The following is a 25,530-nucleotide window of genomic DNA, read 5'->3' on the forward strand; positions in this document are numbered from 1 at the left end:
CTTATCGACCACATTGTTTCAGAAGGATGTCCGCAGCGTGTAGTATAGGCTCAAGCTGATAGCGGAGGCTTATTGTCAACAATGTGTTTTGATACTGGCTTGTTTTGAAAATGACTTTCTATTATTGATGTACTGTAGTTTGAGCTTAGACTTTTGCTCGTTAACTATTCGTACTAAAATATCTAAAGCACACAACGCACACAATATTTGAGAATCCTAGTATTTAATATAAAATTTTCTATACCAGTTTTATTAGGATAGCACTCGTTAATGCGTTTTAAAAAAAAATCACTTAATTTACACAAGTAGTGAGTTCCAACGGTATTCAATGAAAGATTAACATGAAGAGCGAACCTCCAACCAACTGTTACGTATTGATTATGTAACAGTGTTAAAATTTTAGTTCAAGATCTATATTCAATCAGTCTATGTCAGTATTTACTTCAAACAATTTCCTATACGATGATGTTGTCCTACTGACCGATTTCGGCCACGGCGGCTAAGCTCAAAGGACTGTCAACTGTATAGGACATATTATAGTGCACAAGTGTGTGCGCAGACACAGGTGCACTGTCTATTCCCTCACTATTAGATGGGACAGCAATCCGACACGACCGGAAAGAGTTCAGGCGCATGACCAATGGCTTAAAGTGCTTTCCTTATCGGCTTATCGGCTTATCGGCACAAACTTGCGTTTAAACCTAGGGCGGCCTCAGATCAATGATCAGGATCTGCGGCCTAATATCAAGCCACTAGACCACCGAAGCAGTTAAAATTTCCGAAACATTACACATATAAGTTAAGATAGCTGATCTCCGCGTTTACTTAATACAATTTCTGTTAGCTGTAAATGTCCCCCAGTTGACCTCTCTTCTTATGGACGTGACAATACTTGTAGTACAGCCTTCAATCTTCAGTTGAGATCCACTTGTTCACTACTGGATCGGGTTGGATCTTTATGTCAGCACGATAAAAAAACCTGAACCAAGTACTAAAGGTAGATATTAAAATCATTATAAACAAATATAACTTGCACAGTAATTCGTCAATATCATGTGCTTCTGTTCTGGCTTGAAGGGAAAATGAGCTATGTATTTACAAAACAACAGATTCGACAGACTTGATTTAAAATTTTTCCAGTTTCTTGATCTAATCTTGTCAAATACAAATATCTATGGGCGATGAGCTCCGATCAAGTGGCAGATATACTCATCGACCTTCGTAACACTAGTAAAAAACAAAGGAAATTGGGCAATCATTTAATTTAAATTGAGTTCGATTTCATTTGTAAAAATTTAAATATTAAAATTTCGATCATTGTAGAAATGGAATAAATTAATAAAATCGAATATCATAAAACTGATTTAGTGGTTATGTAAATTCGATTAAAAAAAATTCGTTTAAAAATTTATCGTCAGATGTTAATATCATTATGCAGGTTGGACTTTTGCCATATTTTATTTCATTCCAAATATACAATTCGTCCACTTTTCAATATTAGTGTGGATTCATACAAATTAGTATTGAGTTTTACCTTCTTCGTTAAATCAGCTGGCAAAAATCCAAACAAAGAAAATTGCTTTTGACTAATAGAGAACAAAGATTTATGTCAAATTATGATCTTATGTATAAAATTGTATTAATTACCCACATATTGAAACATAAGGATGAAAATGATACTTTTAAAATATTTTACTTTAAGAATTTTGATAAATATTTTAAGCACAAATAGATAATGTCACATTTTACAGAAGCAAATCTGTGGGCATTTTCACAAATCTTCAAATATGTGGTGAAGAAAACCAAAACGGTGATGATGAATGTTCATCAATCAATCAATCAATCAACACCCAATCGTTGTCCACTGCTGAACATAGGCCTCTCCCAATGTGCGCCAAAGCTCCCTGTCCTCCGCCTTCCGCATCCAGTTGGTGCCCACCACCTTCTTAAGGTCGTCGGTCCACCTGGCTGGAGGGCGCCCTACGCTGCGCTTGCCGATTATTGCGATTGCTCCACTCTAGGACTCGTCTGCTCCAACGGCCATCGGTCATACCTACGACATACGTGACCAGCCCACTGCCACTTCAGCCTGCTAATTTTGCAAGCTATGTCGGTGACTCCAGTTCTTTTCCGGATAATCTCATTTCTGATCTTATCCTTCAAAGATACTCCGAGCATAGCTCGCTCCATAGCACGCTAAGCGACTTTTGAATTTGTGAACTAATCCCGCAGTTAGTGTCCACGTTTCGGCACCGTATCATGGCAGGTAAGACGCATTGGTTGAAGACTTTCGTCTTCAAACATTGCGGTATAGACGACTTGAGGACCTGACGAAGGTTGCCAAATGCTGCCCATCCCAAGCGAATTCTTTGATCGGCTTCCTTCTCGAAGTTGTTCCTACCGACTTGTATTATCTGTCCCAGGTAGGTATATTCACTAACAACTTCGAGAGGTTTCCCCTCGACGTATATCAGTCCCGGCACGACATGCCTATTGAACATGACCTTGGTCTTGTCCAAGTTTATACCGAGACCGACACACCGGGAAGACTCGCCTAGGCTACGCAGCATTTCGGTGAGTTGTTCCAGTGACTCTGCTATGATGACGATATCGTCGGCAATGTTCATCAAACTGTGCAAATCGATTATTTGTGTATAACTTCGACGATAACAATAATAATATCCTGGAAAATTATTCACACATCTGATCCCAAACTAAGCAGAGCTTGTACTATGGAAATCAGACAACTGATATACTACACATACTACTTTTCTTTTGTAAATACATACTTATATAGATTTTTAGATTAAGTCTATAGATTATAGAGATATTATAGATAGAGAGATAGAGAGATAGAGAGAATAGAGATAGAGAGATTAGATCTATAGATTAAGTCACCCAGACTCTGGACAAACAGACATGTTCAAGCACACAAATGTCTGTCCTGTGTGGGAATCGAACCCACAACCTTCGGCGTGAAAGGCAAGTATCTACCAACCACGCCAAACGGCCCGTCATTTAATGAAATACGAGCGAATAAATCAATGACTAACATAAGTAAGTTACAGATATTGGTTAAGCATAACTAACGATTTTTTAACAAGCACGTAACACATCCCTTGCGTTTCAATAAAGTTATTATTTCATTATTAGTCTTCGCATTTCTCGTACGCCCATTTATCATCGGTATCTTGTTAGGAACACATCGCAGCCGTAATGCTTCCTTAACTCATAACATCATTTAGTGGCTTATGTTTAATGCTCCGGGTGAAGAAAACATGATCCGTGATCATTAATGAAACAAATAAGTAAACGCACACTTCTGTGTACGTAACATTATTAGACCCCGCGTATTTGTATCTAAATGATATTTAAAAGTAATCGTAAACTACTTTACTAAAATACATATAATAATTTGTATATAAGTGGGCACCTTTATGATAAAATTCATTTGCAACCTTGTACAAAAAAAAATTAAACAAATGTGTCATAATTTCAAAACAAAAATATATTCACAGAAAATTAAACCGCATTTTAGTTTTGTTAAATTTTATTTATATCGCATCTGGCGTCGAAAATATGTATAACATATCACAAATATCATATATTCCTTAAAAAATTTGGTCACATTGTTAAAAATAATTGTGAGTGTGTATATGTACAACCAATAAGAGTTTTTATTACAAATTTGCAGACTGGCAAATGAGCCATCTGATGGTAAGTGATCATCATCGCCCATGAAAATTGGCACTGTCAGAATATTAACCGTCCTATATATCGCCGACGCGCAACCAACCTCCGGAACTAAGATATTATGTCCCTTGTGCCTGTAGCAGTAATGTAGTTACACTGGCAAAACCATACTTTAATACAATACTAAGTATAGCTGTTTTGCAATAAAATATTATATTAGTGGGTGGTACGTACCCACTAATATAATATTGTGTATGTGAAGTAATAAGACAATAAAATCCTATTAAAATAATTATACATTTTTTGTAAAACAATATCACGATATAATTTATGAAAGATATTTTTGTGTAAAATTTTAAAAGATGTTACTTTCAACGTCACACTCGCCACAGAGAAACCACGGAACATGACATTTTAATTCCTATTCTAAAATACTGATTTTTTTTCGCTTTGTTTAACTCCAAAATGTAACCAACACCGCAATGCCCGTGAATTTTAAAGTAAAATTGAAACGTTTTGCGAAACAAAACAATGTGAATTTAGAAACAAAAACTATAGGAACATGACTTTAGTGAATATTCAATTTTATTTATACTATACACCAAACCGCAAATTTTAAATCACATTGTTTTTTAGTGAAAAATATAGCTTTTACTGTTAATAAAATATTAATATAATTTATCAGTAAATACTGAATGTTATTAGAATTTGTTACGAAAGCTAATAAATAAAATTAATTAACTTCCACTGTAATTTACGGCCCTTCTTATGTACGTGCTAAGCAACGTTTAATTAAACACGGATTTCGCTTTTTCCGTCATTATTGGTTTGACATTCTAAAGACAGCTTTGGTTAACTTACCACTCGCTAAACCTCCTATCCTTTTTTTTCACGCAGTGGAAACCTTCAGAAAGGTACCCAGCTCCCATGGAGGGGAGGAACTGGCTTATGTGGGATTCTCATCCACTAAAACTACTGCAAAAGCCGTCTTCGGCACGGATCGGAGAGGCTGCGGGATCGTGTTGATATAACGCATCCGTGGCCTCTCCCGTGCTTTGCTCGGCTCTTGGCTCGGCGGAGCTCTCCTCAGGGAAACATCCTATCCTACGTTAAGTTTTAATTTAAAAAACGAACGCAATGTTTTTTTATAAAAGTTTACGCGACATGGGTCAAGAAATATATCTAAACATATTGCAAATTACGATTTTTTGAATCAGACTTTCTGATGAGAACGAATAGTTATAAAGCGTGTAGGTATGTAGTCTTTATGCTTTCTTATAAATCACACTTGCAAGCTCTATTAATGACGTTGTTGTTGGTGAATATGATATCCTTATGACCCCTCCGTTGGAACGACGGAGTCCAAACGGATTTTCCAAAGTCCGAGGTGCTACTAAGACTTTCGTAGAGAAAAATTTTACTGGTATAAAATGGTGTTTGAACCCAGGCTCTCAGGAACTGCTGCTTAATACACTAACCACTAGACCAACAAGAGGGGCCCTTTTGCTATAAATACACTGTATATTCCATCCAGCGACATATTTAATTAATACAATTTCTGTTTAGATTTACCGTACATTGGAGGCAAGCAAGAACAAAGGGTCATTATCTATACAAATATCGATGTGACAAATACACGTCGACCATGTATATATTGTCACTACACTAGATAGTATTTACAATAAAACAATGTTTACTAAAACAAAAACACTAAAAAATTTCCAAACCAACAAAGGGGTACATTCTTTTTGCAACCTCAAAGCGTAGTTCGTCGAAGCTATTTCTCAAAGCCGAACTTAATAGGAGCCCGATGTATCGGATGATCCACGGGAAATTTCATTAAGCAACGACCGTGCCTTTTAAACTGGTATACGATAAGTCGATCATACAACTCCATTACTCCCATACAGGTGACAAGTTTAAAAATTGAATTTACTGCGACCTGGTTGAAATTATTCAGTTAATAGACCCTAATGAAGTTGGAAGTCGACGCGTGTCTCGTACGGCACATTTATCATTCGAAATCTAGTTAGTCCCACAGCGTGGCCCTAATGTTTTCTAACTAATATAACACACTTTACCAGCTTACTGTGACACGATATAAATGTTTTATTTTTAATTTAATTACTTATATAATTTAATGAATATGCTTTAGTATGGAACAGAAAATAAAAATTGACTCTTTTATATACCTTAGTTAATTTAGCTTAGAACTCAAAAAAAAATACGATACATATAATACGAATATAGTTTTATGTTGTTAATCTCTTCATTGTTGTTAATACTACAACAGTTAAACAAGTACATTAAAATATATAAAAGCGGATTTATACCAATAAGCTTTCACGACCTCTGAGGTTGTGTAAGGATTATTATTAATCAAAGAAGGTAGTTAGTCAGTCTTGCTTATTGAATGTCAAAAATACCTGTAAAATATTTTTTATATATTTAATACTTAAGCAAAACTTTATTATATAAAGAGCAGTGAACACACTGTCGTAAAACAAGTGAAACTTATCCATAGCTTACGGATCCGACTCGAACAAACACCGTTGAAATTTCATATGATTAATATGTGTTAAAAAATAATAAAATTCATCTCTTGTTCGACGGTGAAAGGAAAAATTGTTAGGAGGTAAAAAAAATCAAAACCAACATGATTCCGATGAAAACCTGTCTCATTCGTGTTCACTGTCACGAATTAGAGAGTGCCAGCCCAGCAGGAGGACATTTACAGGCTTTTTATGCACGTCGTAGAAATGTCACGAGCTAATATGGATAAGGACATAAGATAGACTAAGATAAGACTATGTGTAGAAGAAATGAGTAACAGAGGATTTGAATAACGATAAAGATGAATATTAATCATATAAGAATCGTACTTTGCGATTTTAACTTTAAATTATTATTAATATTTATTGATGTAATCCTGACCGATTCCGGCCACGGCGACAAATCTCCAAGAGGTTATCCAACTGCGCAGTATATATTACAGTGCACAAGTGTGTGCGGCACGGGAGTGTACACACTTCCAACTTCTAGACTCCTGGCTGCTACTGAGAATCTTCGACAGAAAAAGTCTATCATTTTATCGGCCTTTTTTTAACGCTGGAAAAACGCGTTACGCGTTTCCCCTACGGGTATAGGTGGAGGGGTATGTGGGGCTCGCCGGTGTCCAAGGCGCCGGGTGCGCCCCGAACATCGGAATACCCACTAAAAAACCAGTGGTACCCTTTCCGTCTTAACGTGAAACGCCACGAGATCGCTTTCGCATGCTACCATGACGCTCATCATTTTATCGCCCCGACCTTACCAACGAGATAGTCATAATGAATATTATTGATAACCTAAACATAAAACATATTATATATGTACATAATTATGTATAAAATAATGAGCGATAAATATGACAGTGTTGGTTGCCATTAGTGTGATTAATGAAGCACACGGTTAGTATTATGCATTAAATCCTAAAAAATCTCATTAAGCCGTGAAAAAATTCCACGTCATAACCTATGGTGCCTCGGATTTTACGCTCACGTTTTAAATACAGTTTTGAAACCTCGGGTTAATTTAGATAAGGCAGATAATTAGAATTATTTACGTGAATTTTTTCTCTCTGTCTCCAGAGGTTATGGGTACAGATTATATGAATTGTGCTGTTTTATACATTAAACATTATATATTCATTTACTTCATTTTAGGTAAGTTATGTTTTGTAAATAGGTTAGGGAAGTAATGATTGAATATTCACGATATCTATATTCATGATAATTTATTAATAATGTTATTTCGAAAAACCAGAACAGGCATATTATATTTTTTTATCATAGAAATATTTTATCAATTAACTTTTCATTTTGAACGCAACTTACTATTAATTTGCACTAATAGCAGAACCTTCTAAATGGGTATGATGTTATGATGTACGTTCCATTTTTTAAACTTAACAGATCAATCACTATTTAATAAATAAGCTATTTAGTAGTTGACATATCATTTACTTTAAATTATGCCCGGTTTACAATGTAAACCGACACTGGAATGAACTGGATTGGATTCAGTTCATTCCAGTGCCGGTTTACATTTTTCCAGTAAGCAATCCAGTACTGGACTAGATCGCTGGACTGGAATAATGTAAACCAGGCATTAAAGAAAATATTGCGAATTAAAATTTGATTTTATAAATAATGTCATCAGTAACGCGTTAATGATCGTAGACTGTTCGTATGGTTAAGAATATTACAAAATTAGAAAATTTTTACGTCATAACAGCTCCACTTTGGGTATAAAATCATTTTAATTAAAATGTAATATAATTTACTGTAATAATATATAGTCCGGCAGTCTGTTCCAGCGGTTCCAAGTTTAGATATATGTCCAAAAATGTGGTATATATTTAACAATCAATGAGAGTGTATCCCTTCTATATTGAATAAAGATTTTGATTTTACTTTGAAATAGCAGACTGCTGATATTAAACAAATCGCGAAATACCGCGAATAAACAAACATAAGTTTAAAATCACCATAAGAACGAAGCAGCTGTATTTTATGACACAGTACATATTTATTTAAACTTTCTATTCGAAACCAAATCTTTGAAGTATCGATACATATTAAGTAATAAACTCCAATAATTGGATATTCAAAAGTCATGAATACACAAATAAGGGTAAACAATATTTTAATCTGAACGAAAAATATATAAAAGAACCGCTTGCCGCTTCGAGTATTCTTTATGGATTTCTCTTTTGAAGTCAAATAATCCGGGGAAACAGTAATTACTTCCTACATCTAATACTGATTCACAAGTTTCTCGGTTTATTTGTGCTGGCTTTGATTTAAAAAGAACATGTTTAAGTAGAAAATAGTTTCGGATTGCTGTTTTTGAATAGTACCTTTAAACCGTTCATGTTTATCATTGAAACGTTGGTGTCTTCAAAACCAGAGTAAACAGGTTTGTTCTAGGCTAGCGTGCTACATCTTAGAACGTGTGCTACATCCTAGAACGTGTCCATGTTTAACATCAGGCAAGACAAAGGTCAAACGCTATATATAATATGATGAAAAAAACATTTCTAAATTTTAAAAATATATTCAATTAATTAATATGACGGAACCGTTAATATTTTAAATATATATTTGTTATTGAATTTATTAATAAACTTATTACTAAAACCAACCGAAAAAACTGTTTTATAATCCATGACGACTGCAGGACGACCAGCGTAATATTTTCATAGGTGCAGCCGCCTATAGTCGTTTAAAGCGAACAGCTGGCTAGGACAAGATTTTTTGTTAATCCAATGGAGTGAGTGCTATATATGATGTTCTAATAAGTCTATTTTTTTCTACATTAATTTATAGCGTCTTAGATAACTATCGTGAGTTTTCTCTTTGTCGTGAGTAACGGTTCTCTGGTTCCCTTCTACTTAATGATTCTGCAGTCCAGTCTTAGTGTAGGCCGGTGACCGTCTTATACCTATTGAGATAGGCGCATCGCATTGGACAAAATTAATAAAAACTAAATTCATTAAAATCTTGCTAAGCTAAAGTACACCTAAAGCAGTTTGTTTCACCCACAGTATGCCTAATATACATATGTTCTATCACCACACAACTATACTAGTATAACGCTAACTTGTCGATGGTTTTTATGTAGTTCAAACAAATAAAGAGTTACGAATATACAAATGTTATTGCTATAAATCAAAAATGAAAACGATGCGACACTTAACTGAACCAATAGAACGAAAGGGGATCAGTTCACTGAAATGAAATTGTAAGTAATAAATTCGTGTATCGAAATTATTTATGAGTAATGTTTAAATTTTGTTTATAAGAGAATATTTTTACTGGTAGGACTTTGTGCAAGCTCGTCTGGGTAGGTATCCCACTTTCTGAGATTAGACTATTAAGAAATTCTACCGCGAAACAGCAGTGCTTGGTATTGTCGTGTTCCTGTTTGAAGGATGAGTGAGCCAGTGTAATTACAGGCACAAGGGACATAACATCACAGTTCCCTAAATATATATATATATGAAAGGCTTATAAATTAACGAAACAAAGGTGCTATTTGCGTAATTAAAATATATTTATGTGTTTTCAAATCACAAGTTTTGAAAAATTTCAATGAATTAAAAACATAACCAACAAACAAAAGAGTAAGTAGCCCATTCGATTTTCGTAATTTAATCAAACGTATAATTTTCATACTAACGGTATCTACATATTCATATGATAGAGATCAGATGAAGTTCTTTGAAAGTTTGAAGTTCAAGCCTTATATATATTACATTTCAATTAGTCTCCATCCGAACAATGACCGCTCACTTTGATCCAATTAAATTAGAATCGTGAGAAAACAATCAAGCGACGGAACAATCTATTATCTTATATAACCATACCCATTTATTTGGGTCTCGTATCTCCGTAATACACGAAGACGAAGTTTAAACGTTCATCTATAAGTTAAACTGTTTCTTCATAATAGAAATCTTAGCAGACTTATTTAAAATCAAGATCATTGATTGACTATCATTTTATCCGCAACTTTCCTCGCATCATAATTTAGAATTGTGAAATACCAATTTGTACCCAATTTTTACTCTTTCATCAAAAATGAAGGATTTTCACACTTACCTTAAGCCTACTGTGTAAAAGGAACCCCGTATGCAAATTGTCATTTTTAGGAATATGTCAAAACTATAAAAAGTACCAAAATTGTCTATGATCTCGTCTTTATATATAATATATTTCGTAAGATAGTTTTGAGAGTCCGCCTCAAGGCTGCGTGTGAGCAAAGTCTATGTCAGTTAACTCACGGACAATTAATATGCGAATATTATAAAGGTGGTTAAACAGAGACTAAAGAGCAATTATAACAATCATACCGTCATGTTTCTACCAGTAGTTTGGGTTGTGCGTTAATATGTCAGTCTGTTCGTCATTCTTTTATATATCGGTTGATATTTGAATCGATACACAACACACATGAATCAACGAACCATGAATAGAATGCGTTCTTAAAAACCTGGCACTCTAAACGCGTTCTAGAAAATTCACGTTTTCCAAATGTGTTCTTTATTAACCAATGAAAATGGATTCCCATCTGCAAGCCTTAGGAGATTCTCATGATAAAGTAACCATTTAAAAATGTCGTCAAGTAATAGTGAAAGATTCAAGCCTATAACAAATAGCGGTTAGATATGGATTATTTTTGGAAATTGCAGCTGGCTATGGTTTTTGGTTTCATGACTAAATCAATTTGGATCATTTAAATGTTATTCTATTAGTAATTTATAGAATTGTATATTTTAGCAAAATCTTACTGTGTAAATAAATTATTTAAATTTTAGTATTAGTAAAACCAATAAACCAATAAAAAACCAATAAAACATTAAATTAAAGTTTTGTTACGGTTTACACTTTGAATATATTAAGAAAATTTGAATATATTAAGAAAATAAGAAATGCGGAGTACTGTTAAATAGTACCAAGTATTAAGTTGTCGCTGATTGTTTTAAAACATATTAATCCTTTCGATTTCCGTATATCCATTTAATAATATAAGTCGAGAATAAACGCGTGGATACTTCAGTACAATGCACAGTATGAACATCCGGATAAGATCTTTATGATTGTTTTCTATATATCTAATTGGGTTTACTGTATGTGTATAACACGAGTATACTTCTCTTTAGCTCACTAAAGTGCTCACGTCTATGAATTTACTATGAACAGCAATCGAGTTTTTTACTAAAAGATATTTACTATCAAACTATTTTAAATCACTTTTAGTCCATTTTTTTTTCCCAAACTGCGTATGTGGTACTTATAATAGCGTAACGTTGGCCGTCGTGAGTTTAATCAATCGACGAGGTAAGGATTACGGACTTACACAGCCGAAAAGTGTCTTGTGGTCGAGTGGCACATATACATGGTTGGTTATATTAAACTCTTACTTAAATATTTTATTTGGAACTATCAGCGATTAAGATCGTTACATTTTATTAATTTTATGAATTCTCTTTTTGTCTATGCTGATGTATTCATTAAAATTTAGAGTACTTATAACCCAGTTTTTTACTGGACACATTTTAGTACAAAACCGTTTACAATGGCAACCTAACCATTTTTATTTTGGAAAATATTTAAAAAATAATGATTATGAAATAGTTTATTTTTTAATTTTTTTTTATTAAGTAGAACTTTAACTCCGGTTGGTTCAATATCACTTTTTCAATAAACGCGATCGATTTTCTAGTGGCACATCTTTAAATGATGGTTAGGGTGTACGAAAAATAAACCGACAATTTTTTATGAACATCAAATAAAAATCCTATTTTTTCACATAATAATTTTCTTTTAAATAATTTTGTAGCTCGAATTTGTATCAATGATATTTTCATGTTGTCTTATAAGCAGACTATTAATTTAACCTAATGTTAAGGTGCCTCAATAACACTTATGATACCTATCATCATATAACACAAACATTCTGGAAAGGTAAATATTTATTATTATATAATTATCAAGTTCATGTTACACGAAGCGAACACAAAAACAAACCTAACGAGATATGGCTCCTTCAAACTGAACATGCCACTTTAATTTCTGCTCCATCTGCTGAAAATTCGCCGAGACATATGACAACCGTAGCAACGTTCCGAAATGTAAAGTTTGCATCTACTTTAGCTTGTACAACGCTAGTAAAAATACATAATGATGACAAATTTTAAAAGTACATAAGCTGTACTAGTATAATATGGATATTTTTATATAAACTGGACGTTTTTAGATCTATCATAAATATAGATAGAAAAAAACTTAATTGCATTTAATTACAAAAAAAGAACCATTAATTTTTTAATTATTTTTTTCTTTGAATTCCTTTTATTTTTTAGCTTTTCAAATTTTATTCCTAAATTTTAGTCATATAACGTAAGTTCTGTTTTTTGTTTCAGTTCTTTAAGTCATATCACTTTAAATTTGTAAGTTCTTAATTTCAATTTTACTATTAATACTATAAATTTTAATTTTACTATATCAGCTGTTACTTAGTTATATGTGATGGATGCTGTGGTTTCCTGTAACTGAGGAACACATTGATTTATAACTCGCATATTATATTAAAGCTTGTCATGTGTATTCCTTGTTGGATAAAATTAAATTAAATTAATAGTGTATTATATAAAAAAAAATTACATAAAATTATGTCTACGAATATAACTGGGTTGAAATTACATAGTTAACAACGTGTAGTAGCGAAACGTCAATATCCCATTGCTGTGAAACGCGTTTTCTCTTGATTAAAAGCTTTAACCATCATGACTCTGCAAACCAATATTTCTACTATAATAATTACGCCGCAAAACAAATTGTGACAACACAGACACACTTGAAAAATCAGTGATCAGATGCCCGAATAAAAATGTGTAAGCCTCAAAATAGATTTTTAACCACTGCACAAACAAGGCTTTTATTTTAATTACAACTAACAAGAAAATTAAGAACCGAAATAAAAAAAGAGCAAAGAAATAATATTTCTGTAGTTTTATCAATTTATACAAAAGTTTTCAATTCATAATGATATGTGATACGTACTTGGCGAACACGGCGTTATCGTATAAAATCCACCCAAAAGTTACGCAATGTGAGTAAGAAACGAAATATCTTATGAGTGTCTGAAAAGTTTCTCTAATCTTCTTAAGGATTGACCCAACTAAATTAGTCTTTCTAAGGAATTGAAACATTCGTATTCTGCAAACATTCGGTTTTTTTTTTTGTTCGAATTCCAACTACGTCTTTACTAGTTGAGTCTTAAATCTTAAAAGTTTAAGAAGGTTCTATATGAGGTTCGTTCGTGGATGTCGATAGATTTTAACTTTTATGTCTGGATGATGTTTTAGTACCATTAGCATGTTGAAACTTGTATATACGCTATATATTTTTAATTTGCATTTTGTATATTTTCCGAAGTAGCGAATCCGACAGCGCAATTCAGGAATGTGACAAATTCAATCAACGCCATCTATCGAGTAGTAATAGACGCCATTATACACTAAAGATCCCAAGAGCCCTGGCCTGGAGAGAGAGATCTGGCCCTCTGGGCCAAAACGTAAGGACACGACGGATGAACCGTCGGGGAGGACCATCCCGGGTAGGGGGGGGCAACCCCGAGGCCCGTACCCAGACTGGCCTAGGCCAGCCAGGAGGGCCATTGATTGATCCCGAGAGCCTGTGTGCAATCCCCGGGCGGACCAATACAAAGTGAATAGATGTCAAAAAATTCTCAGTATCAACCCTGAGTTAGGAATTTGAAAGTGTTTACGCTCAATTGTCTCGGAAAGCACGTAATGCGCCTTAACTCTTTCCGTTCGTGTCGGATCTACATTATGAATGTGAAAGAATAGACTGTAATTGTGTTGACTTCAGAATTGAAACTTCAAAATCAGCCCGAAGAATATTCATCGTTATTGTATTATGAAACAAATAATATTTCTGAAAAAAAAAACTACCGAGCGTACGTAACCAAATTACGTTTCTCCTCTTCATTTCAAAGACAAATCAAGTTAGCAAGAATGAGACAAATGTATAAAAGTTTATGAATAGGGAGCGAGTTAACGACAATATACGTACGAGTATGTAACAAAAGTATTCGTCACAAAACTTGTATCAAACACAATAACAGAGGCGACATAATCAAACCGTTCCACTAACTGGTCCTTAAATTAAAGAGGGTTGACACTTGGCAAGTTTCTAAGGATAAATTATGAGGGTCCGACGAGTAGCGGTCATTAATAATAATGTTAGATACGACACATTGTGTAAGCTTGTTCTTAGCTCGAATTTAAATACTTGATAATGTTATACAAGATATCATATGAATACATCTTTGAGAGTATTATAGTAGTTATCACAGTTGCAGATATTCTATTTCACAAATAATTAATTTATTTATTATAATAGCAACACCAACAAGAAGTACAATAAATACAATTGAGTCTTTAAATATGACGTTATACAAATCAAGTGTCTCCTAAATTATTGGTGTTGCAAAAATCAACATTTCGAGTTAACAAAAAAATAATTTTAAAAATCAAAATATTTATAACAAATAGAAAAGATATTAACAATTAAATTATTATAAAATTAGCACTCGATTGATATAAAATGAATAAAATTATAAGTATCTGAGAACATTTAAATTTTTTGAATATTAATTATTTGATTAAAAGCAAACAAAAGTAAGAGGTACATTTGTAAAGAAAAAGAAGTTAAAAACAAAAATTTATACATTATTATTGAGGAAAAAAAAATAGATGATTAAGTTTCTGGACGACCGAGCTTCGAACAATATTTTTTTTTATGTTGTTTTGTTTGTCTGAAAATTCATTTATATGTATAGATAAACTTAGAAATCAAAACAGTTTAAGATAAACGAAATACATTTATATACAAGAACTGCTCGTTTAATAATATTAAAACGGTTTTTTTTTTTAGCATTTTAATTATTTCACAATACAATAAAAGCAAAAGGCATTAGAGCAGCCTTCTCAAAGAATTAGGCCTCTTTTCTTTGAGAGTGCTGCTCTAATAAGACTAAAGACCAGCAGTGGGATTTACAGGCTGTTAATTTTATATAAACATGCACACGACATCTAAAACATACAGTTGACTCACTTCGTATCTCATATTGATTTTATCGATTTTTTTTTATTATAAATTATTTCAAGAAACATTAATTTCGATGTTTCCCATGGACCGGTCGTCCTGTGATAGCCACATTTTTTTTTATTTATTATTAAATATAATATTTTTTTTGTAAAATAAATTAAAATAATGTAATATATTATATAATAAGAAATCCATTCTCGACGTTAAAACTTTAACAAAACCTTTTTTTAAATATGTGAAGAACAATACAAAAATGAGTTCGAATATATAATACAAACAACGCCATCTTTCGGAATGCGCCCGAAGTAGATAGTGAAAACAGTTTTACCTGAACAAAAATATTCCCCTATTTAGCGTTAATATTTATTTTATTTATGATACAACATAAAATTCCTTGACCATAATTTAAATACAAAACGCTCGTTACGACTATGACTAACCATTACGATGTAACATTTTTAATAGCGCCTTAAAATGCGTGTCGTTATCCATTCTCATATTTATACGTTTTATTGCGAGACCAGGATAATAAAGCCTTATCATTCGTTCCGCTGTTACCGCTCATATATATTTTTGGGTTCATTTTGAGTCGGTAATTTACTCTCTTCTTTAGGTTTTACTAAGAAATATCATAATGTATTTTTTTTTAAATACGGGTATAATTTAGAAATACGATACGATGATTTAAATTAAAAAAATGTCACTACATAAGAAAGTCCCCTCCTCGTCTGTCTGCTTGTCTGAACGTAATAAACTTAAAAACTGCTGACTGAAACAGATTTTCATACGATTTTCACCGAAGCGGACGGAACGATTCATGAGGAAGGTTTAGGTGTCTTATTTATTAGTCTTGTATAAATTGGCTCAAAGATGACGATGATTTTTGGGGACGTTGAAAAAAAACATTGGCAGCGTTACTATCTTACGCCGCGTAGACCAATAGTTATACATTACAAACGTTTTATATAAACTCTTATTCTACTCGCGCGAACCCGGGTCCGCTAGCTAGATGTTAGATAAAAATAATTACGTATATTTATGTTACAATGTATCATATTTAGAGTTCCTATTACCGAATCGTTCATATTGAAACAAAAAACGACGAATGCTCCTTATTTTTCTGAATAGTCAATGGTATTTTAATTCAACCAGCAGAACTTAAGCTGACCCCCAATATCTATAGTTCGATTGGCCTACAATCGAAAACGACCGAAGAGCGATCGAGAGCGTTGGCACATAGACCAGTATCGTTCGCAGGTACAAGTAAAGTGTCGGCTACAACTGACCTTGACGTGCGGCGCGGCGAGCAGGCGGCGCAGGTCGTGGACGGCGGCGGCGCTGGCGGGCGCGGCGCCCGAGCGCAGGCGCGCGGCCGCCTCGAGCGCGGCGCGCGCGCGGGCGCGGCCCTCCGCCGCCGGCGCGCGCCCGCTCGTCACCACCACCGTGCACGCGATGCGGTCGTACACCTGCACACCCACCCGTTACACCGCCACTGCACGCTCAACTTATCATTAGATGGAACACGAGCAAATGGATCACCCGATGATAAGTGAAACCAAAGGATTTATGAAGTGAGTGAAATTACATCATTTCACTCACTTCATTCCGCATTACAGTAAGATTGATAAGAATTTTGATGACGGTAGAATAAGTACGTTATCCATTTCGTGCATTATATTATGACAGTTTAACGGTAAACTCCGTAATCACAACAGGCGAAAATCATAAACTCAAATATAATTTATGAAATCTCAAACATCTATACATCGCGAAAACTTTAAATGTATTATGTAAGTATGGCGTGGTTAGAGTTGACCCGATAGTAATAAATTTAAGAATAGAAACGGTATAGAGTCCATTTCTATCCCTTTTTTCCAGTTTCACCCGTCGAAGATTTACTAAATGACATCTAAGTAGTATTTTATCACACAGGGTAGAATAGGAGTGGAGTGCTCACGTCTTCACTTTTTTATGTTAAGCGAGCGACCCGCCTTTTATCGCATCAATGCGATTATCATAGTAATCTTGCGACAAACTCTCTCTACCGACCGTTACGCGCGAGCTTAGCAAAATATGGTAATGCACAAAATATGTTTTCTTTTACTATGTAAAAGTAAACAAACTTGTTATTGTAGTATCAGACTAATAAGTTGCGAATAAGTACAATATCTTTTCATTACGCAAATATATACAAGTATATAGATAATTGCTGTACAAATTATGACTCTTATGAGAGACGATCGTAAGAACCGACTGTATTAGAACACATAATTGTAGTTGAGAATTTACGAAGAAGAAGAGAGAGAGAGAAGAAGTTATACGGTGAGAATGCTATACGGTATTTTTTAAATGGAAAATAGGTACGCAACTGGGAAATAGGCCATCCGATAGTAAGTGGTAAACACCGCCAATAAACATTGCGCTGTTAGAAATATTTCCTTACTTCGCCATTGAACTACCATCTTTCTGAACTACGGGCGTGGCCCCATGTCTATGGTAGGCGCCGGCCGTCGTGTAACACGGTGCCGTGTACGGTGCACCACAATGTTTTGCTGTTGCTTAGTTCACACTTGTTAATAAAAATGGCTGACATTTTATACGTCAATTTTTTTATTTCGCTATTAAAAGCACGTCCGTGCGTACGTGCACGTATTTTTCCACAACCTAATGCCGTCTGAATTTATATTAAAAAAATGGTGTATTTTATTCAATTACACAGAAACTCATAACTGTTTTAACAACTCTTAGGGTCCGTTCACACAGACCGGCTCGGAGAGGAGAGCAGATTTTTATCACGTTGGAAACAGTGTTTTGAGTGATTGTAGTAAAGTTTATTTTTGCATTTGCACCTTTTTTGTCATTAAAAATGCCTGAACGCGCTTCGTGTGAAGTAATAAAAGGAGCCGACCGGCTCCGCTTGCGTGCTCTTTCTCGCTCGCACCCGCTTTCAGATCTCTTCCAGCCGGTCGATGTGAAATAGTTGGCGGCTCCGCTCCGGCCAATTCCAAGCGTATACGACCCGGTCTGTGTGAAAAGAAAAAAGCAGGCCGATGCTCTCCGAGCCGGTCTGTGTGAACGGACTCCTAATAGATACCGGACTGTTAGTGTTTTGTGCGACAGAGATGACGCTCTACGAAACCGAAATTAGTCGATTGTCTCTTTTCAAAGGTCGACCTGTAATATTTATTGACGGGCACTATAATACATTTTACTGAACCGTTCGTGATTTACTACTATAATATATGTAAAAAGTGATATTTTTTTCTGTCTCGCAAATAATTACTACAACGCAAGATGTATGAAAAGTACAAACTTCTAGTAAAGATCGTAGTTGCAGATCATCGAGCACGCTGTGGAACAGGTCCGGGTCCATAAACGGTGGTCCATCTTGAAGAACCGCTACATCATCTAGCGATTCTACTATAAGATTAACAGCTGGAACAAAGAGAAAATATGTTTAAAAATATCAGATTGTTTTATTCAATTTATGGTAATTTCCAGTTAATAATCCGATTATTATATATTAATTTAAGTATTAAATAACGTAAGGTATGTATTAAATTTCTGATTTAAATAATTTAAGGCTAAAAATTAATATATTTGCTTAAACGTAATCGACCACCCCATAACGCGTTTTTATAAAAATGGATTAAGACAGATAATAAAAAAAAAATTCATTTCATTCAAAAATTCATTCATCATTCTGATTTTTCATAAAAACATATTCGGTTGAATATGTTGAATGTGGGTTAGTGGATACATACGTGGCACACATTCATACCACACAGGAAAGCGTGAGGAGTAACGATGTAATCCCCCATCGCCGAGCACGAGATTAATTATAAGCATACATCCTTTTTTTTAACGCTTCCGCACGGGAACAGTGGGGTGGGTGCGGTATGTTGGGCTCGTCGGTGTCCAAAACGCTGATTGCGCCCCAAACATCGGAATACCCACTAAAAAACCAGCGGTATCCTTTCCGTCTTAACGAGGAGCGCCACGGGATCTCTTTCGCATGCTACCGTGAAATAAGCATATATTCTGCTTAAGTGTCAACAAATACTAACTTAACACTTTTTTATCATATATATAATCTTGTGCTGAGTAAGCCTTATTTATAAATGGTTTCTTAACAAATTTTGTTTATAGTATAAAAAGGCGGATGAGCATATGGGCCACTTGATGGTAAGTGGTCACCAACGCCCTTAGACATTGGCATTGTAAGAAATGTGAACCATCGCTAACATATCCAATGCGCCACCAACTTAGGGAACTAAGATTTTATGTCCCTTGTGCCTGTAATTACACTGGCTCACTCAACCTTCAAACCGGAACACAACAATATCAAGTACTGCTGTTTTGCGGTAGAATATCTGGTGGTACCTACCCAGACGAGCTTGCTCAAAGCTCTACCACCAGTAAAGAAAAAGCCTTATTTATGAATGTTTTCATAACAAATGGTATAGTTGTACTGGGATTTAACAGCTAAGCACGTATGGGGCCTCACCCGCGGCGTTGGCCTCCTCCACGAGCAGCGCGCGGCGCGGCGCGTCGTCGTCGTCGTCGTCGTCCACGGCCGCGGCCGCCAGCGTCGCCGCGCGCAGGCGCCGCCGGCTGTTGAACTTCTTCAGCTCCTCCACTGTGCCCGACAGGTGGATGCGGTTCTGCTTGTCGCGATCCTTATCCATAAAAACATTCCATTTACAAACGCGAAATACCTGGTCGACCGAGCGTCCCTCGGCTTCTTGGTTCTTTATTTCGATCTAATTGGCACTTGACCGGTATTATTTTAAGACGAAATAAAAACTTTGAAGGTATACTGGAAAGGATATATAAATATTTATCTAAAATAATGTTATTGGCAAATATTTGAACACACATGTATGTACGTACACACAAATATGTATGTACTTACACACAAATATGTATGTACTATGAAATACATCTCAACTACTTGATACAAACAAAAATTGACGACGAACGAAAATGACTATAAAAAATTAATACCCTGATCCATCGGTGATTTAGAACTTCTTGTATGTTAATTCTTTGCGTATGATCGACCGTCAGCATTCGCTGCACCAAATCTTTGGCAGCATCGCTTATGTCGTCCCAAAGAGGTGCATCAAACTGCAAAGAAAATTATATATGTATTTATGTAACCATCAAGAGCTGAGATGGCCTAGTAATTCATCTCGTGCTTTAGGATTAACAAAAGCATCGTGAGGAAACCTGCATGTGTATAATTTAATTGAAATTCTGCCGCATGTGTATTCCACCAACCAGCATTGGAGCAGCGTGAAATAAGCTGCAAACTTTCTCCTCGAAAAAGGAGAAGTGACCTTAGCCCAGCAGTGGGACATTCAAGGGCTGTTACAATACCTATATTACTATTACCATATGTGTAACCATCGCCTTAATAGACAGCGCAAAGTTGCCTTTGTACGACTGTTAAGGTTTATCCTTAATATAACTTTAATTTCAAGTGCTAATCTGTATAAATGATCTTGAACTTCAAAATTGAATTTTCTCCGTAAACCTAAGACTTATATGAGATTGCTGCATTGATACTCGTCTGGAAAGAATTTTGGTCACAGCGATCACGCCATCAATGGATACGGAACTATCAACTCAGGATGTATCTCTTTATTAAGTGGATATGCTCCAAAAATTTATATTCCATCACTGGCGTTATCCGATAGAACTGCGGATAGTCCGATAGTTTCAAATACCAATGAGTGTGATCCTCCAAAGAACAGTGGTGTTCTGACGTGTGGAAGAGAATATTTTTTACTGACCCGACTTGTGATTCGAACCATAGATCTTATGCTCTGCAATCTCAACGAAGCAGTTAGAACAAACGAGTCATGATACTTCTTTAAATTTCAAAGAATAATATGCGTGATACATATACAAAACACCACTTACGCGTAATCTCCCACGACAAATAGCTTCAAACAGCCGCTCCCTAGTCCCAGTGAAGGGCAAATAGCCCACAAGCAAAACGTGCAGTAAAATTCCAGCTGCCCACACATCCACTGGTTTCCCGTACAGTTGACTCGAAACCACTTCGGGCGCCATGTAGTGCGGAGTACCAATACGACCTATACAAATTAATTCATATATACTCCTAGTTTACAAAACCCACATTTAGTTATTAACGGATGCGTGTAAAATAAATAAAATGAATAATTGATATTCGTGGTAAGCAATTAGTGCCATTATATTTTTAAATAAATAACATTTTGGTTAAACGAGAACCCAATGCGATAATACACGTGTCTAAGAATGATATAAAACTATCACAATAATTATAACATGTTATGTTTATTTAGCTTTTTACTTGAGCTATTAGACGGTCACATTTATTTATTTGACATTTTAGGTTTTTTTTTTTAATTAATATAAGCCAATGACGATAAATTATTCTTTTAAAAAGTTATATATTTGGAATTAACTCACACTTCTTTTTCTTTGCTATATAAATTTAAAAAAAAAATTGAAAAATTTCGACTATTCGATTAATAAAAGTGATCTTATATGTATATTTTAGAACCAAATCTCCGAAACGAATGTTGTATAATGTGCATCATATGTCAATTATAGTCAATAAAAAAATGAGAGTTAAATCCAATCATTATTAAAAATATATATTTAAATTTAGAACAAAGGTCACATTTAACATTATCACGAGCACAGTGTTAAGTGAATGTGCTAATGCATAATTAATATCGTGTAAAATTAACGTGATTACACTAGACATGTCTGTTTTATGAGACACCTAGTTTGTGATGATGAGTGAAACTCGTGCCGATGAAAATTGCACATTATATCCATGCAGTTAGGGCACAATTTGCTTCGCAGTGGAAGTCTTACCATACTCATCTGATTTCAGATATGCTTGGCCCATAGGACCCACTAGAGGCCGATTGTCCATCACCAGTTCTGTGCACAATTTAACTATGTCAATAGCTTCACAAACGGAATACTCATCAACATATAATGTATCAGGTTTGGGATACAATGATATTTATTTGTCTATATATTTGGAATCACAACTTTAAACAATATATACAATATCATATATAACTTTAAATAATATATAAATATCCAGCAGAGGGCTGAAGCAGGAAATAGAAAGATACGCGAGTGTCTACAAGCAGACTGGAAGTGGGTAAAAATGTTTGGAAATACATTTTTACATTTATAGATACATACTTACACATATATGTTCATTCAAACATTCGTACATACAGTCATACATACAAACATATAGGCCATTTTAATGAAGTCATATTAATCAGAAATATAACTATACTATGAATAGAAATACCACGGTAACCACTCTTTTTGATTGATGATAACAATCACGCCTAGCAACAAAAAAAAACACGTAGAACAGCTTCAAACTAGGCGACAAAAATCATTTGCGTTCAACCCGCATACCCATTGGTCGGTCACAGCTGATAACGCAGTAGAGAACAATGAGCGTTCAGATTATATGCAAATCAGTTAATCTGATTTTGACAAGTCCTTCAGAAGCTGTTTAATCAAGGCATTTATTACCCTTTAATTTTTTATTTATTCTTATAGCACCCACAGTTCTCTTATACGTGCCTCTGATGCATTTTTTTTGTGACGAACAAGTTGAATACAAAACAAAAAATAATAATCCATTAAATGGGCCCCTCGATCCAGCATATAGCTTGCGTGGGTGACGTCAGAGGTGCTCACCGGGCGGCGCGCGGTGCGCGGTGGGCGTGGGCAGCTGCGCGGCGACGCCGAACCCGCCGAGCTTGACGGGCGCGCAGTTGTCGCGGCCCGCCAGCAGCACGCAGTGCGGCCGCACGTCGCGGTGCACGATGTCGTTCTCGTGGCAGTAGCGGAGTGCCTCCAGGATCTGACGCATGTAGTGACTGGAACCAAACGCACGCTGGCTTACTACACTTCATATCTGCTTGAAAGCTTTGCTAATGTTATATAGTTATCTGCCTTTAAGCTCAGATCCGATTGCCTCCAGCCGTTTGAAATAGAAAATACAATTATATTATTATAAATTACCTATTATTTAAAAAAAGAGATATAAAAAACCCGCTGAGTTTTCTTCCACCGGTTCTTCTCAGATTTGAGGTGTTTATTTCCGAACCGGTGGTAGATTTATGACAATAAATAATTAACTGTAACTCTTTTATATTGAATAAAAATTTTTGACTTTTGAAAGTGAGATTATAAAGTCCGTTGATTGAGGATAACCTTAAGACTGCAATATAAACGTCAAGCAATCTAGCTTACTGTACTGGTATTTGGTTAATAATATACATCTGATTATTACTAAGATGCCTAAGAAATAAGGATCTTAAATACAAATTTAAAGCAAGTGAAACAGCATTCCACAGATTGTATATGAATAACAATTGATACTTTGTGCTTATTATATCTTGATGATTTACACTTAAAATAAAAAAAATTAAATCTATCAATCACATAATAAACAATCGGTTTTCGGATGGGGTCACAATTAAAGCATCTTCTGCAGAATTCGTCTATAGTTAATAGAAAATATTTTGGGTTTCATTTTTTCGCATTATGATTACTGACTGTTCGAGTATCAATAATCTTTAAATATGACAACCATCAGTTTTTATGGCATAAAAATGAACATTTATCATCATTTCGATACATCCTATATCAATTTTTTTCTATAGTCACCCAACATGTATAAAGTTTTAAAAATAAATTATTATCAAGTACGGTAAAATAATTAGGATGTTTTTTGTCTGAATTCTAATAAATTAGATTATTGATTAGTCTGTTTTCTATAATACTTGAGAAGTGTTCAAATGAAAATAATATATAAAATATTATTCAATAGCTAGTGATAGTGGTGAATCTGTTTCCACTACACATAAAAGTGCCCTTGAGTAACCTACTCCAACTAATTGTCATTTTTTTATATCCTATAATGGGCAGAATTAATTGAAAATTTAATATTTTTACTTAAAAATGATTAGCTGAGTCTGAGCTAACAAATTGAAGTCTGTTTTATCTTATTAAAGTGTCAGGGAAGCCTTACACACACTTACGCTACAACTAGGCTGCATAGAATAATGAATTCTTCAGAAAACTATATTAATACAATTAGTCTATAGAACAAAAATAATAACCTAAAATAATTTCAATACAAAGTTGTGCCAACCTAATTAAAGAAATTAAGATGCATAGACACTACTAATCTATCAAAAATATCATGACGTTACATATCAATTTCAGTTATGTACCTTAATAAATAAAAATAATTCCAATAAACTATTATTATATGTTACAATAGTTACATAAGTCATCAATATTATATTTTATTCTTGTGCATGATTTCATACAATCAAATTATTTTAGGTTAAGTTTATATTCATCAATGATAATTCATACCATGCTACTGCTTCGCTGTAGACAAATCCAGCTGTGGCTCGGCGAACCACTTCAAAGCACAAATCAGATCCATCCATACTGTAATAAAATAAAATGTATTAAGCAATTTTTCATTCTCATTTTCTACTCATTAGATAAACATCACCAATCTTCTAATACCCTTACAGAAAACTTTACTAAAAAACTCAATCCAAGTAATTATTTTGCATAATTTTGTTTATACTACATAAACTGAAATTTATTTATTCTATTTGAAATACAGCTTTATGCTAATATTCGATTTCAATAATAAATGATAAATAATATATTTCTATAGTAAACAGTGAACTTACTATTCGAAAACCATGTACAGCATCCCCTCAGAGCTGTAAGTCTCTAGCAGCTCCACAATGTGCGGATGTTTGAGCATGTGACATATTGTAGCTTCTCGTTTTAAGTCTGTAAGATAAATAAACATTATTATTATAAAAAAAAATTAACATTATTACACAAAATTAACCTATATATAAATATAAATATATATAAATATATATATATATATATATTTATATATATATATATATATATATATAAGTTAGAATAACTGCTTATTTACTATAATTAAAATTACTATTTTGAGATAAAGCTCATCAAAAAGCTCATCATTTTTCAAACATCACATAGATTCCCTATGTGATGTTTGAAAAATTAAATAATAATTAAATACTATTGTCACTTCTATAATATTCCA

The 25,530-nt window shown here is 34.3% G+C and overlaps 1 protein-coding gene across 2 annotated transcripts in view; it reads right to left on the bottom strand.

Annotated features, from left to right (window-relative positions):
* LOC126772788 (peripheral plasma membrane protein CASK) overlaps positions 1–25,530 on the bottom strand; it is a 279,482-nt gene that overhangs the window by 252,422 nt on the left and 1,530 nt on the right. For both annotated transcript variants that reach the window (XM_050493365.1, XM_050493364.1), the window contains exons 3-11: positions 25,133–25,238; positions 24,801–24,878; positions 23,109–23,290; positions 22,251–22,319; positions 21,303–21,478; positions 20,382–20,504; positions 19,882–20,053; positions 18,688–18,809; positions 16,661–16,840 (exon numbers count right to left, since the gene is read on the bottom strand). In XM_050493365.1, the coding sequence (XP_050349322.1) occupies positions 16,661–16,840; positions 18,688–18,809; positions 19,882–20,053; positions 20,382–20,504; positions 21,303–21,478; positions 22,251–22,319; positions 23,109–23,290; positions 24,801–24,878; positions 25,133–25,238 (1,208 nt within the window). The remainder of the gene's footprint in view (positions 1–16,660; positions 16,841–18,687; positions 18,810–19,881; positions 20,054–20,381; positions 20,505–21,302; positions 21,479–22,250; positions 22,320–23,108; positions 23,291–24,800; positions 24,879–25,132; positions 25,239–25,530) is intronic.

Source organism: Nymphalis io, chromosome 13 (assembly GCF_905147045.1).
Source record: "Nymphalis io chromosome 13, ilAglIoxx1.1, whole genome shotgun sequence".
NCBI lineage: Eukaryota > Metazoa > Arthropoda > Insecta > Lepidoptera > Nymphalidae > Nymphalis > Nymphalis io.